This window comes from Vanellus vanellus (assembly GCF_965231255.1).
Source record: "Vanellus vanellus genome assembly, chromosome: 3".
Classification (NCBI taxonomy): Eukaryota; Metazoa; Chordata; class Aves; order Charadriiformes; family Charadriidae; genus Vanellus; species Vanellus vanellus.
The window spans coordinates 28,182,322-28,194,826 of NC_138907.1; the positions used below are offsets into that span (position 1 = coordinate 28,182,322).

Genomic DNA, 12,505 nt, shown 5'->3' on the forward strand with positions numbered 1-12,505 from the left:
CGGGGCTGAGCTTCCCCAGCTCCGCTTTCTGCCGGCGCTGGAGAGAACGCTGGCCACCACGGCACGCTGGCTCCTGGGAGCCGCCGCCGAGGGTTTTTTCTTTTTCCTCTTTTCCTCTTTTTTTTTTTCCTCTTTTTTTTCCTCTTTCTTTTTTTTTTTTCTTTTTCCTCCTTTTTTTTTTTTTCGGTAAGTCCGATGTGTATTACCTAAATGGGTCGTCCCTTTCCCTTATTGGAAATGATTTCCCGCTTCCATTGTGGTGAACTTTGCCTCGCCTGACTCTTTACGGCTTTTCTCTTGTTGATGGGCTTCCCTTTGTGGAAGTTTCGCGGGCTGATTGTATTTGTTAATTAGTTGCTAACAGCATCGTAATGTGGGCTTGATGGATAACCATGCCATTAGCACTCGCCCCTGCAATTCACATTTCCAACAGGGCAGGGGCTACCCCATACCGGGACCGTGATTTGTGGCTGTAATCTCGTGTGGGTGACACGCACCCCGAGCCCCGCTCCCCCGCCCAGCCCCCCCCAACCCCCCTCCGCGCCCGCCTTCTGCCGGAAAAAGGCATCGGAACCCCCCTCCTTCTGTGGGTGCTTATGTGTGTGTGTCCCCTCCCCGCGGCTGCCAGGCACAGGGACAAGGGCATCCCACACACCCCGCTGCCGGCGCCACTTTCGCCCCGCCGCGCCGACACGCGTGGGAAGAATCACAGCCGCCCGGAGCCCGCCCTGCCCCGGCAGCCCCCAGCCCCGGCGTCCGTCCGAGGGGGGGGGGGTGGGGGTGTCCGTCCGTCCGCCCTCCCGCTCCGCCCCGCTCCGCCCCCCGCCGGGGGGGAGGGGAGGGGGGGCTCTGCCGAGCCTGGGAGATGTAGTCCCGGCTCCCGGGCTCGCCGGCGGCCGGCGGGGCTTCGGCGGGGGACTACGTTTCCCAGGCCCCCCTGCTGCTCTGCCGGGCCGCGGGAAGGGCCGGGCTGTCAATCAGTGCGCGTCGGCGGGGGTAGCTGAGCCGGGGATCCCCCCCCCCCCGCCCTCCCTCCTCCGCGTCCCGCTAATAATAAGTGCTTCAGAGGCTTAAAAGCAGGGAGGCAAGTGTCATGCGGGCGCGCCGTAAGGGGCTGAGCTCCGGCTGAGCGCCCGGGTCTGCTCTGCCGCCGGCGCAGCCCGGAGGCAAAAAAAAAAAAGAAAAAAAAAAAAAGAAAAGAAAAAAAATAGGAGGGGGGGGGGAAAGGAAGGAAAAAAAAAAAAAAAGGCGCCTCGGAGCTGTTTCCCGGGGAAGGGGCGAGAGGAGAGAAGCCCGAAAGGCTGGAGAAGCCGGCAGCGAAGTGGCGATGAGGCGCAGGAAGACGGCGGTGGCGGCCGGCTGCTGCCTCGCCTTCCTCCTGGGCACCCTGCTCAACCTCCTCTTCGTCCCCGGCTCCGAGCACCCGCCGCCGCCCCGCGACGGGGCGCCCCCCTCCCCGCCCGGCGCCCCCCTCCACCCGCCGGAGGAGGAGGGCGGCGGCGGCGGCGGCGGTCGGGCCGCCCTGGCGCGGCAGATCCGCGAGCGCTACGAGGAGGTGCTGCGCTACCGGCAGCACCGGGCGGCAGTGGCGGCGGCGGGGCGGCGGCCGCTGCGGCCGCGGGAGCGGCGCTTGATGGACCTGGCGCCGCCGCGCACCTCGGCGGAGCAGCCGGGGCCGCGGGGCCGGGCGGCGGCGGGGGGACCGCGGGCCGGCGCTTCGGCCGAGCTCTCGTTGGAGCCGCCGCTGCTGGGCTGTCGCGACATCCGCAATGTCAGCGGCGTGCAGTACTTGGGCTCGGGGTACACCAAGGCGGTCTACAAGGCGGTGCTCAACCGCACGCTGGCCGTGGCGCTGAAGGCGGTGGATTTCGGCGGGCACGACATCGCCCACTGCGTGCGGCAGTTCGCCGCCCTGGGGGACTGCTACCGCCTGGCCGCCTACAAGGTCGTCAAGGAGATGATCCTGCTGCAGCGGCTGCGCCACGCCAACGTCCTGCAGGTACGCGGGTCTTGTGCGGGCGGCCGCCGAGGCGGGGTGGGGGGTGTCCCGCCGCTTTCTCCGCCGTTTTCTCGGCCCCGCCGCGGGCAACCTGCGGGTGCTGCCACCGCCGCCGGCCCCAAGCCGGAGCGGGGAGCGGGCCGGGGGCCGTGCCGCGGAGCCCCCGAGGGTTTACTCCCCGCACACCCCACCCGCTCCGTGGGGAGCCGCCGGGAGGCGCGGTGGGGGCCGGCGGTGCGGAGGCAGTGGTCCCTCTGCGGGCACGGCGGCTCCGCACGCCCCCTCCCCATGGCGGGCCCGCGGGGCGGTGGGGGCGATGTCGATGGGCGCTTTCCGCCGGCAGCCGCGCACCGCCGGCGGCGCTCATCCCCCCGCCGAGATGGGATTCGCCCCCGCGGGGCCCGCCGGGGCCGGAGAAAGGTGCCCGGCGCGGGGCTCACCCCACCGGCGTCCTCCCGCCACGGCCGGTCTAGCGGCTTTGCGGTCTGATGGCTCTTCCTCCTGTGTAATACCGGGGCGAGGAAGGGAGGGGGCCGAGGAAGGGCTCGGAGATTCAAAAGCGTTCCCCAAACTTAGGAAATAGAGGCCGCCTTGCATGCAAGCCCCTGGAGAGAAGGGGGCATTCGGGGCACCCCTGGCAGCCTCTGCGGCGGCGGAGTCCCCGGCTGGGACGGGGCGGGCGTCCGCGCTGCCTTAGTCATCGCGCCGGCACGGCACCGCGGCACTTGCCAGAAGGGCCGCGTAGTAGGGCTGTTACACATCAGCATGAATCTCAACGGGTCCTTTTGGATGTAAATGCCGGTATGGAAATTCCTGTTGCGTTTCGCATAGCGTGAGCGTTGCAGTAGAATAAAAAATGAACGTTAGACCAGACGGTCTCACAGTAGGTGCTTTTTGAACTGAATCGAGTAAAGGAGTTTTGTGTTTCTTCAGCAGCAGCAGCAGGAGTACCAGCTCCCCCACGAGAACTTCAGATCCCAACGATCAAAGCTCTCGAGTTTCATATACTGTTCAAAGAAAGGGCAGTCATGATTTATCCACGACAAGAAAATAGATATTAACCAACCTTCCTTACTTTCTTCCTTCCTTCCTTCCTATTCCCGTATTCTTTCCTCAGTGGTTCCAGGTTTAACTATAATCCATAAGGAGAACAGCATCTAGCAGGCTACAAAGAGCTGTACTCCTGGCAAGGATGTTCCTTGCTCCTCTGCTGTGATGAATTCTTGTTGGGCAACCCGTGCTGGGGTGCAGCCATCGTTATTGATTGAGCTGACAGCAGGAAATGCACCCTACAGTTGTAAACGTGGAGGGCATTTCCCCCCCCCCCCCCCCCAAGATTGTTTTTCTTGCTCGGTGGAAGCGAGCTGGCCAGATTGAGCTTGAAGTGTATGTTTTTTCACGTTGCGGGTCATTTTTAGTTCTCTGCTCTGGAAGGATTAATTTGTAAACAGCTCATCCTCCTCGCAGAATGGAAAGGGGGCTGCGTTCTCTGTGAGGGGTCCCCAGCAGCCGCCGCGGTGTTTCTGCGTGTGTGGGCAGCCGCCCCCCCCTCCCCCCCCCCCCCCCCCTCCGCTGCCGGAGCTGCCCGCGGCACCGCTCCCTCTGCGGCCAACCTTGGAGGACCCGCGGAAATTCACTCCTCCGTTTCGCGGTGTCAGGTGGACTCGGGGGGGGGGGGGGAGGTGTGGGGTGTCCCTTGGTCAAGTAGGGCCGGGGCCGGAGCAGCCGGGGGATGAGCCGGCGCTTCCCCAAGCGCCGGGAGGAGAAACACGCCCAGGCTCCGTGCTGGGAAAATGCTCTCACGGGCAAAAATCCCGCGTGTTAATTAGGGCTTCATATTTACATGCCACCCAATCTATTTAAAAATAGATTGCACTTAAATCAGAAACATGTTTTCCGTTTCGTTCCGATTTTGTCATCGCCTTTTTCTTTTGTCTGCCCTCCGCCTTCATCAGCCCCCGGCAGCCCTGCCTGGCTGGGAAGGGAAGAGCCCTGAGCCCCCGGACATCACCCACCTTTTTGTTTAACATAGTTCATTCCAGGGGCGACGTTACTGCGGCGTGAGTGAGGGATAAACGTTTGACAAGACATTGCCTTGAAAGGAGACTATCAAAATGAACCTGACAGGCGTTATCGAGGCACGGTCGGGACAGCCGTGTGGGCCAGGAGAGGGTCTGGTGTCATGCTGGAGTCGTGAAAACGGTGCAGAAAATGTGCCCCAGTGAGCAAGGTGAAATTTATTGGTTATGTCTGTGTTAAAATCTCAAACGGCAGAGGATCTACCGACCTCAAGACTGATTTTTAGCTTGTTTTCAGCGGAAGGTGGCCCAGGGCTTAGACATCACTGTCCAGGGTTTGCGGCCGAGGGAGAGGAAATCGGTTCAGCATCTCCTCCTCTCTCTTCTGGCTTTTGACGGGCGCTGCGGCTTCCATCGGAGCGGAGGGACCCACGCTGCCTACAGATGCCACGGGCACCCCACAACATCTACCGGGGCAGCAAAGCCCGGGAGTTTTTCTGCCTTTCCTCTTTACCTCTTTTTTTTTTTTTTGCTCCTTACCCCGCCTCCGGCGGCTCCCGGCATACCCAAATACGAGCCGGCCGCTATAAATAGCTCGAAGGACATGCCACCCTCCTGCCACCCTGCCGTGCGGGGGGAGGGCAGGGCTGGCGGGCAGCCAGGGGGGAGCCGGGCTGGTTTTGGGCAGGGAGGCGGGCGATGCCTTTACCCGCCCGCGCTGCCACCTGCGAGCGCCACCCGGCTGGGTCCCCGCAGCCGCCCGCCCGGGGCTGGGGACGAACCGGGGCCGCTTGAGGACAGCGGGAAGTCTTCCTCCTTCGCCTCCCCACGCCGCGTGGGGAGGGGAGGAAGCGGGATCGGCACGCGGCGACCCGTCCACCCACGGTGTCGGGCCGCCGCGGGGAGGGGAGGATGCGGCGGCGGCGGCAGCAGCCGTCCTCCCCCGGGGATGCCCGGTCCTCCCCCGGGATGCGCGGTCCGGTCCTCCTCTGCGCCCGGCCCCCCTGGAGCGGCCCCGGTCCCGGCCCCGGTCAGGGGCTATTTGGGGTGAATGCGTTCATGAGTTTCTTTTGCTGGAAATAAAGTTCCGTGTAGGTTCAGTTCTAGGAAGGGGGGTTTTCCTGTAAATCTCTGGCAGCTGACAGCCTGAAGTGTAGTTTGTAAGATAACAGGCTTGTTCTTTACTGTCTCAGCAGTTCCCATTCTGGCCTGTCTCTTGTCAAAATCAGCTTTTTTTTTTTTCTTCCTTTTTTTTTTTTTTTCCTGTTAGCCATCCTTTTAAAAGACTTGATTATTGTACAATATATGATAGAGGGGAAAAGAGCTCTTTCCAGAAAGTACCACTGCCTTCAGACAACATGTTGACATATCCACCGTGCCCTCTGCCTGGGGAAGGAGCCAGATGTGTCAGCTCCGGCAGATGTGGCGAATCAAGTCTTGCAAAAGAAACGTTTTGGAAAACCGGCGAGAGGGAGAGTGGTTTCGCATTAGCCAACGCTGTGGCGAAGGCAGCTCGCCTTCATATTTTTGATTTCCGTGCTCTGCCCATGGCTGGGATGCCCGCCGGAGTGCCAGCGCTGGGCCAGCGGCCCCCTTGCCCCTCGCCGCTCGCCTGGGCTGCCCGAGGCTCCCCGGGAAGGGCAGGTGCAGGCTGCACTGGAAATAGATTTGCTTTGGAGCGGGGAAGAGAGGGGTAGTTCATTAAAGTTGATTTTATAATGAAGGGCACTGGGGAAGAGGGGGAACTGGGTCACTGATTCATTGTCGCAGAGGATTTAGCGGCCCGCTAATTGCTTTGCAGTCGCTCTGTGTCAAATGCGGTGCCTGATCTCTGCCTTTCCCTCCGCGCTGTGGTTTCTTTTCTTGCACAGTTCAAATGCTGCTGTCTGAATCCCGGCTTTCCGTGCATTTTAGTGGGGAAGATGATTTAGTGTGCTTTAATTCCTCCCTGCCCGTATTTGAGGAAGAAAAGAAAATCAAACCATTTGCAGTTAATTTCAAACAATGAGCGCGATTGTAAAGACACAAAGGCAATGTTTGATTTACTGTAATAATGTAATTATAGCCCTGGAGTATCAGAATTGAGGGTGTTGCCATTCATGGGCATAAGCAGTTCTTTGGAGGAATTCTTCCTTCCTTTGCATTGCTGAAGCTGAAGAGAGGGGAGGGAAGGCTTAAAAGCGCAGACGTTTCGAAAAGCCCAAGCTTATTTTTGTGACAGCTATTTATCAGCGCTTCTAGTGTGAGTTCACAATGATTCATTTAAGAAGGAGCTACCGCTTTCTTAAAAACAAGCACAAAAGGAAAAGGGTTGGCTTTGTCTGAAGCCAGTGGAAGACACCAGCTGCTAAGAGAACCGCTGGTTCGCTGACTGCCCAGACAAGGGCGTTTCATTTGGCTTATTTAGCTTCAGTGTAAAGTTGAAACACGCAGATGAAATACTGGGATGGCATCAACACTAAAAATGTCACCATCCGAGGTATGATGTCAAAGCAGTTTCTATATGAATTGGTTCAGTTAGCACTAGCACCTTTTTTTTTTAATTATTGATTTGTTCTAAATAGTCATGATTACGGTGAGAATATTTATCACTTAGAAAATTCATTGATTAAAATAGTACTGAAAATAATACATCACTTGTTGTTGACAAGTTCAGTCGACTTAAGATGTGCTAGCCGGTCATGATATTTTTAAATAAGATTTTATTTTTTTTACATGTGATAATTAACAGACATTTTGCCCTGATGGCTTCCCTATACATATGCATAGCCAGCAGGATAGGGCAGTTTTAATTTTAACATCAGAATTAAAATAGTAAAGCTTTGTATATACAGTTTGCTTATTCCGAGTGGAAGTAGACAGTCTTTCCAAGTCTGAAGAAAGTCAATATACAATTAATTTCCAGTGCAAACACATCTGCATAGGCAGTGTATGGACTCTTGAAGGTCTGGTCCTTCCCCATCCTTCTGAATGAATCCACTGTTGTTTTCACAGAAGGCAGAGGGGGGAGGGGAGATCAAGCCATGGTGGAAACAGCTACTCAGGGACCTCTTCCCTGTTGCCAGCGGGTGGGCATTGAATCCCTTTTGTGGTGGCAATGGTGCAGGATTCCCAGCAACAAGCCTTGATCTGCAGTTGGCTGGAGTTTGACCATGACAACTTTGGGAACGGCTGGCCTGAGAAGAGTGCTGCAATTGCTATACCAGCTGGTGGGTGACTACGTGGAGAATTTGTCATTCTGAATTTTGGAGAGCCCCAGCAGAGGTTCACAGCTCTTGGAAACAAACCTTTCAAAACCAAGCACCTGATGAGAATTAACCTTCCAGGCTGGGGCTGGGGCTGGCTGGGTTTTGACCATGCATTCCACATGCAGTCATCAGTAGGGGTTTGCTCCAAGTAGGAGGGACCTTTGAGACAGGGAATTTTTTCTAATGCTTTTCTGAAGTAGCTCAGTTGAGCTGCTCTTGGGACAGGTTGGCTAAAGATGAATGAGGCCACCACACATGGTGCAAGACCAGACTGACACCATCTGTTTAGCTGGCATTAGGATCAGAGGAACTTCAGGTCCTGGGCAGATGAGCCTGCCAAATCCGAGTGAGGTGGCAGGAGAGGTTCGCACCACTTGCTGGCCACCTCCTTCTGGTAAAGCTGCCATCACCACTGCCCAGCAAGCAGAGATGGAGCTGCGTCTTTGTCCCGGTCACTGCTTGACATTGCTGTAGATGTGCCTTGCAGGAGGCGAGGAGTCTAAGTCACTTGAGCATCCTTCAAAATTATTCGTGGTGGCCAATATAGGGGGTCAGCACTGGACACATACGTGGGTGGAGAGAAAAAAGCAGGCAGTGCCACCTACTGATAGCTCGGTGGAGACAGCTTGCTGCTGCTAACAGATGTCCCCACAGCCCCAAGGAGCTTGGGGTGGAGTGGAGAAGGGCAGAGAGCAGACAGATGCGGTTTGGCGAGGAAAGAAGAATTACACAAAGTGCTTCTTTATTGCGAGACTGCTTCCCAAAAGGCCCAGATGTTATCCTGCACTTTTAAGAGTGAAGAAAGGATCTGTTAACAAGAACTCCAGAACTGCTGGAAGCACAGGGCTGATACAATTGCAAACCAACTCTAACCGTTCGTGTCACTGGAAGGCAAGCTATATGTCTTGATGCTGAAGTCGCCAAATAATGTTCTTTTCCATTGAATTGCATGGGATGGCAGAGGGTGTTCAACTTGCAAAGCTGTTGGCAGAAACAGCTTTCCATAAGGCATGTGCCATCACATAAGTTAAAAGGGCTACATCGTCCATCCTTTTGAAAGCAGCATTCATAAAACTAATCCCAATCATTTGTTGAATGATTTCTGTGATTGCTTCACAGTTTTATGTGCCATGTAAATCATTCCAGAAGACTCTGGTTTGAATTTCTACCTCCTTTATGGGAGCTGATGACTAGCAACCTCATCCAGTTTCCTTCAGGGGAGCCCAGCATTGCTCCTTCTGCGCAGGAGCTTGGGGAGATCACTGGTCACCATGGGATGCTGTGGGTGTGATCAAGTTCTCCCTTGCTGCTTGCCTTTTTTCGTAGGAGTGACAATGAGTGAGGAAGGTCACTCCACCCTCTGAATATCCTGGCCTGGAAATTAGTTATGGCCAGGGCAGAATTGTAGCTGAAAGCATGTGTATTTTAGAGTTTCTATTTTCACTCTTCCCCCTTCCCTCCACCTGCCCCCCCTGCCAAATGTGGGGTAGCTAGGTAAGCCTCTTCTCCATGGTATCCAGTGATAGGATGTGTGGGAATGCTTCAAAGCTGCGCCAGGGGAGGCGTAGACTGGACATTAGGAAGCATTTCTTTACCGAGAGGGTGGTGAAACACTGGGACAGGCTTCCTAGAGAAGTGGTCAATGCCCCAAGCCTGTCAGTGTTCAAGAGGCATTTGGACAATGCCCTTAATAACATGCTTTTACTTTTGGTCAGCCCTGAAGTGGTCAGGCAGTTGGACTAGATGATTGTTGCAGGTCCCTTCCAACTGAAATTATCCTATCCTATCCTATCCTATCCTTGCGATAGATGGTTGTGGCCCATTTGTATATGCTGTGTCTTCTCGTTGCAGCCATATTTTGGGAAGGGCTGGTAGGGCTGTGGTTGTTAGCTGAGGAGCCAGGAGATGACCCCTGGAAGGGCACACCAGGGCTGGCAGAGCTCTGCCTCTCTGGCCCCTCTGCTCGCCACACAGACAGAGCGAGAGTTGGTGGACTCAGGCGTGAGCTGGCCCGCGTGTAGAAGTGTTGCAGCCCTGGTTTATGAAGCGTCTGCGTCGGATATACAAGCTGGGTTTTTTAAAGGTCCTTTTCACGGATTTTTGTGCCAACACAGTCATCTGGTGGTTCAGATTGGTGCCTTGTGGCATCTAACTCCCACTGCAATTTTTCATTTCTGTGATGGCCGTGAAAAACTTGACGAGAACTAGTTCTCACAGGCACTATGCTAATACTAATATTGACTCTAGACTAATTTTAAAGGAGTTGTTATCTTTTGTCACACTCGGCTGAACCACTCAGGTTAGGTAGTAGACACCAAACGTGGATGTTTAACGTTGTTTTAGGCCAAATTTGGAAGAACATAGTTTGGAAAGAGTTGCTTTTTTCTCGGACTATGTAGCTGCAGATAGACTCCAAGCTTATTTTAAAGCTCTCCACGATAAAGTACAACATGATACAACTCGGATACCTAAGAAAGAAGAATTATACAGATGGGTCTAATGAATGCAAGTCAAGCTTAACCTCTGTGCATCGCATGTTTGGAAATTTGATAGTTTTGTAGTGCAAAATCACGTCATAACGAAGGGTTAATCTGGCGGTGCAATGGAACAGAATGCAGTCCTGTGGATGGAGGTCAGGGGAGCTTCTGGTCTGGCTATTTACAAGATAATGAACTGCGCCTCCACTGATATCAGCCCGTTTCCATTGAAATCAGGGTTGTATGAGTGATCTATTTGTCTTCACTGGGAGGCTTTACGAGAGTAGGCTACTTGCGTGACTAAATATTTGCAGGGTTGGGCCTTGAGCTTGTGCAGTGCAATGCAAATTCAAAGTGCTGTAAATGTTTTTAGTAGAAGAATTTTCCACTTCAGAGTATGAGGAAAGCAGGGAGAGTAAACGGGAGATAACGTTACTAAACCATAAGATTATAGCCAACATAATATGAGTCAGAACAGCAGGTATATATGGGTATGTATACACACACATACTTATAAAATATATGGAGATATCTGTGGATATACCAACAGATACGGTTAGATATACATATGTGTGTATCTCTAACTAATGCATTCCAGTTTTTCTATTAATGAACTTCCATGTTTAATAACAGTGCCAAGTATGAGATTCTTGTACCTTCTAGCTCTTCTGGAGTTTAGTGCTAATCGTAATAATGCATTTATAAATAAAAGCCTAGGCAGAGCTGTGAATTTAGAGCTTCATATTTGAATTACCCACTGGTTGCTGTCGGTTCCAGTATCCGGCAGCAGAGGAAATCCTGCCTTACAGCTTTCAGCACGCAGTTTTGGTCCCGTTCTTGCAAGGTTCTGCGTGGTGCTGGGGATGCCCTGTATGGAAGTCTTTTTCCAGCACTTGGCAGGGCTTGAGTGCTAGATTTCAAGGAGGAAAATCATTTGCTTCTCATGCATCATGCCTATATATCCGGTAGCAGGAAGGCTGATGTTGGATTGATCTTTATTAAGTTAAGGCGTTTCAGGGAACCCGTCCTTTTTCCAGGGAGATGCATGTTACAGGTTTGCAGGCGCTTTTGGGATGAGTAGGTGTGGCAATATATCAAAATATTTTAATATATTTATATATATCAAAACACATTAAAATACAGATAGAAATATTGTGTGTGTATATATTACATATAGAAACACACATATGCAAATATATACCTATATATGTGCTTGTGTGTATGTTTATATATGCGTATACCATCAGCAATGAAGGAAAATATTTAAAACCTGAGGGATGATTAGATCTTAGAGTGACAAAAACATCTGGCGTCATGTTATCAGTAAATCATAGCTGTATCAGGCAGTGCTGTATGTTCCTGCTCTGGCAGGGACTGCCCCGGTGCTCCAGGAATGAAAGGTGAATCCAAAGATTGGTTGCATAAAAAATAGTACGTTCACTTTGATAGCAATAAAGCAGCTTCTAAAATGTGCTGTTCTGGTTTTGACAAGTAGCAGCTCAAACGAATGGCTCGTCAAATGGCAACCAACGTCGGTGGGAGTTCTTTATTTCCCCTGGGCTCCAAGTCACTACAAAATACAGCTTTGACACAACCATTTTTGATTAGGTAACCCCGTGTCCATGTATTTTTGAAATTAAAGGCTGTGGTAAGCATTGACTACTGTTGCTCTTAATAAAAGTGAGATTTTTTTTTATTTTTAATTGTACTTTTCTACTGTGGGGACCAGTTAGGCCTTAGTGTAGTAAGTTGGGGCAAGTCATTAAAAGAGAAGAGAATTAGGTTTCTAGAAATTACTTCTGGTGTAATGCAGTTGAGCCTGTCACTTACATGACAGCTGGTAATAGTGTTCTGGAAGTTCCCGTTCCTGGAGTCATGGAAATCTCATGTTCATTAGAGAAAAAAGGGGGTATTTTCCAGCTTTTGCGGTTGTAGAGGAAAGCTAAAGATTGCGAACGCTAAGGGCGGAAAAACTAGCAAGGCAAAGAAAAAGCTTCGCAACGTGTTGTAGTTTTTAGGGCAATGGCATGATCAGCACAGGGGAGTTTTGCCCGGCCGGCACAGCCCCGCTGGGGGAAGGTGGTCCACCCAACCCTTCCCGACTGAGCAGCCTCTCCCAGTGAAACGCAGCGCTGCGGTGGAGGTTCTGGCTTGACAATTGATTTTTTTCGGAAAATGCAGCTAGGCTGCCTGCGCTAACGCGGGAGGGCCCGCTGTTTGCACAGCCTTACCCGGCTGATGACAGCTTAATAAGCTCCTCTATTTCGTGTTTTTATTCAGTAAGCTTGTCGGCTTTTGTGTAGGGGCTGACCTCTGCTTTCGCCTTCCCCCCTTCCCTCCCCTCCGCCCCCCCCCCAGGCACCAGCTCCTCTGAAAGGGGCACCTCTGTCCCCATCATTTGTAGTAAAAGGGAGTTGTAAAGGGAGGTGAAGCGACCGGCTGTCGGGACGTGGGCTCCTACAAAGCCGTGTAACCTTGGCAGGGGCTGACCCAGCGTGCCTAAAAGCTCCCCGGGTCAGTGGGAGTTTTGGGCCCGCAAGGACTTCACGCAGGACCGAGCCTTTATGGCTGAGAAAATCCAAGCAGCGAGGGAAGGGTTCGGTGCACGGGGCTACTCGAAATGAATTACGGCAGACGATGTGAGAACAGGTCAGCATTTCATATCTGGCATACGTTTTCCTCACCAGGCAGAAAGGCATCCCGATATTGTGACTGTTTGCTATTAGATTCTGCCCAATATTGGGGTGGCGTTTAAACGCAGTG

General features: G+C 53.1%; 1 protein-coding gene across 1 annotated transcript in view; it reads left to right on the forward strand.

Annotated features, from left to right (window-relative positions):
* The first annotated feature begins 1,113 nt into the window (after nucleotides 1-1,113).
* The window catches only part of PKDCC (protein kinase domain containing, cytoplasmic), a 36,604-nt gene continuing 25,212 nt past the window's right edge, over nucleotides 1,114-12,505 (forward strand). The window contains exon 1 of the mRNA XM_082481429.1: nucleotides 1,114-1,999. Coding sequence (XP_082337555.1) covers nucleotides 1,328-1,999 — 672 coding nt within the window. The 5' untranslated portion in view covers nucleotides 1,114-1,327. The remainder of the gene's footprint in view (nucleotides 2,000-12,505) is intronic.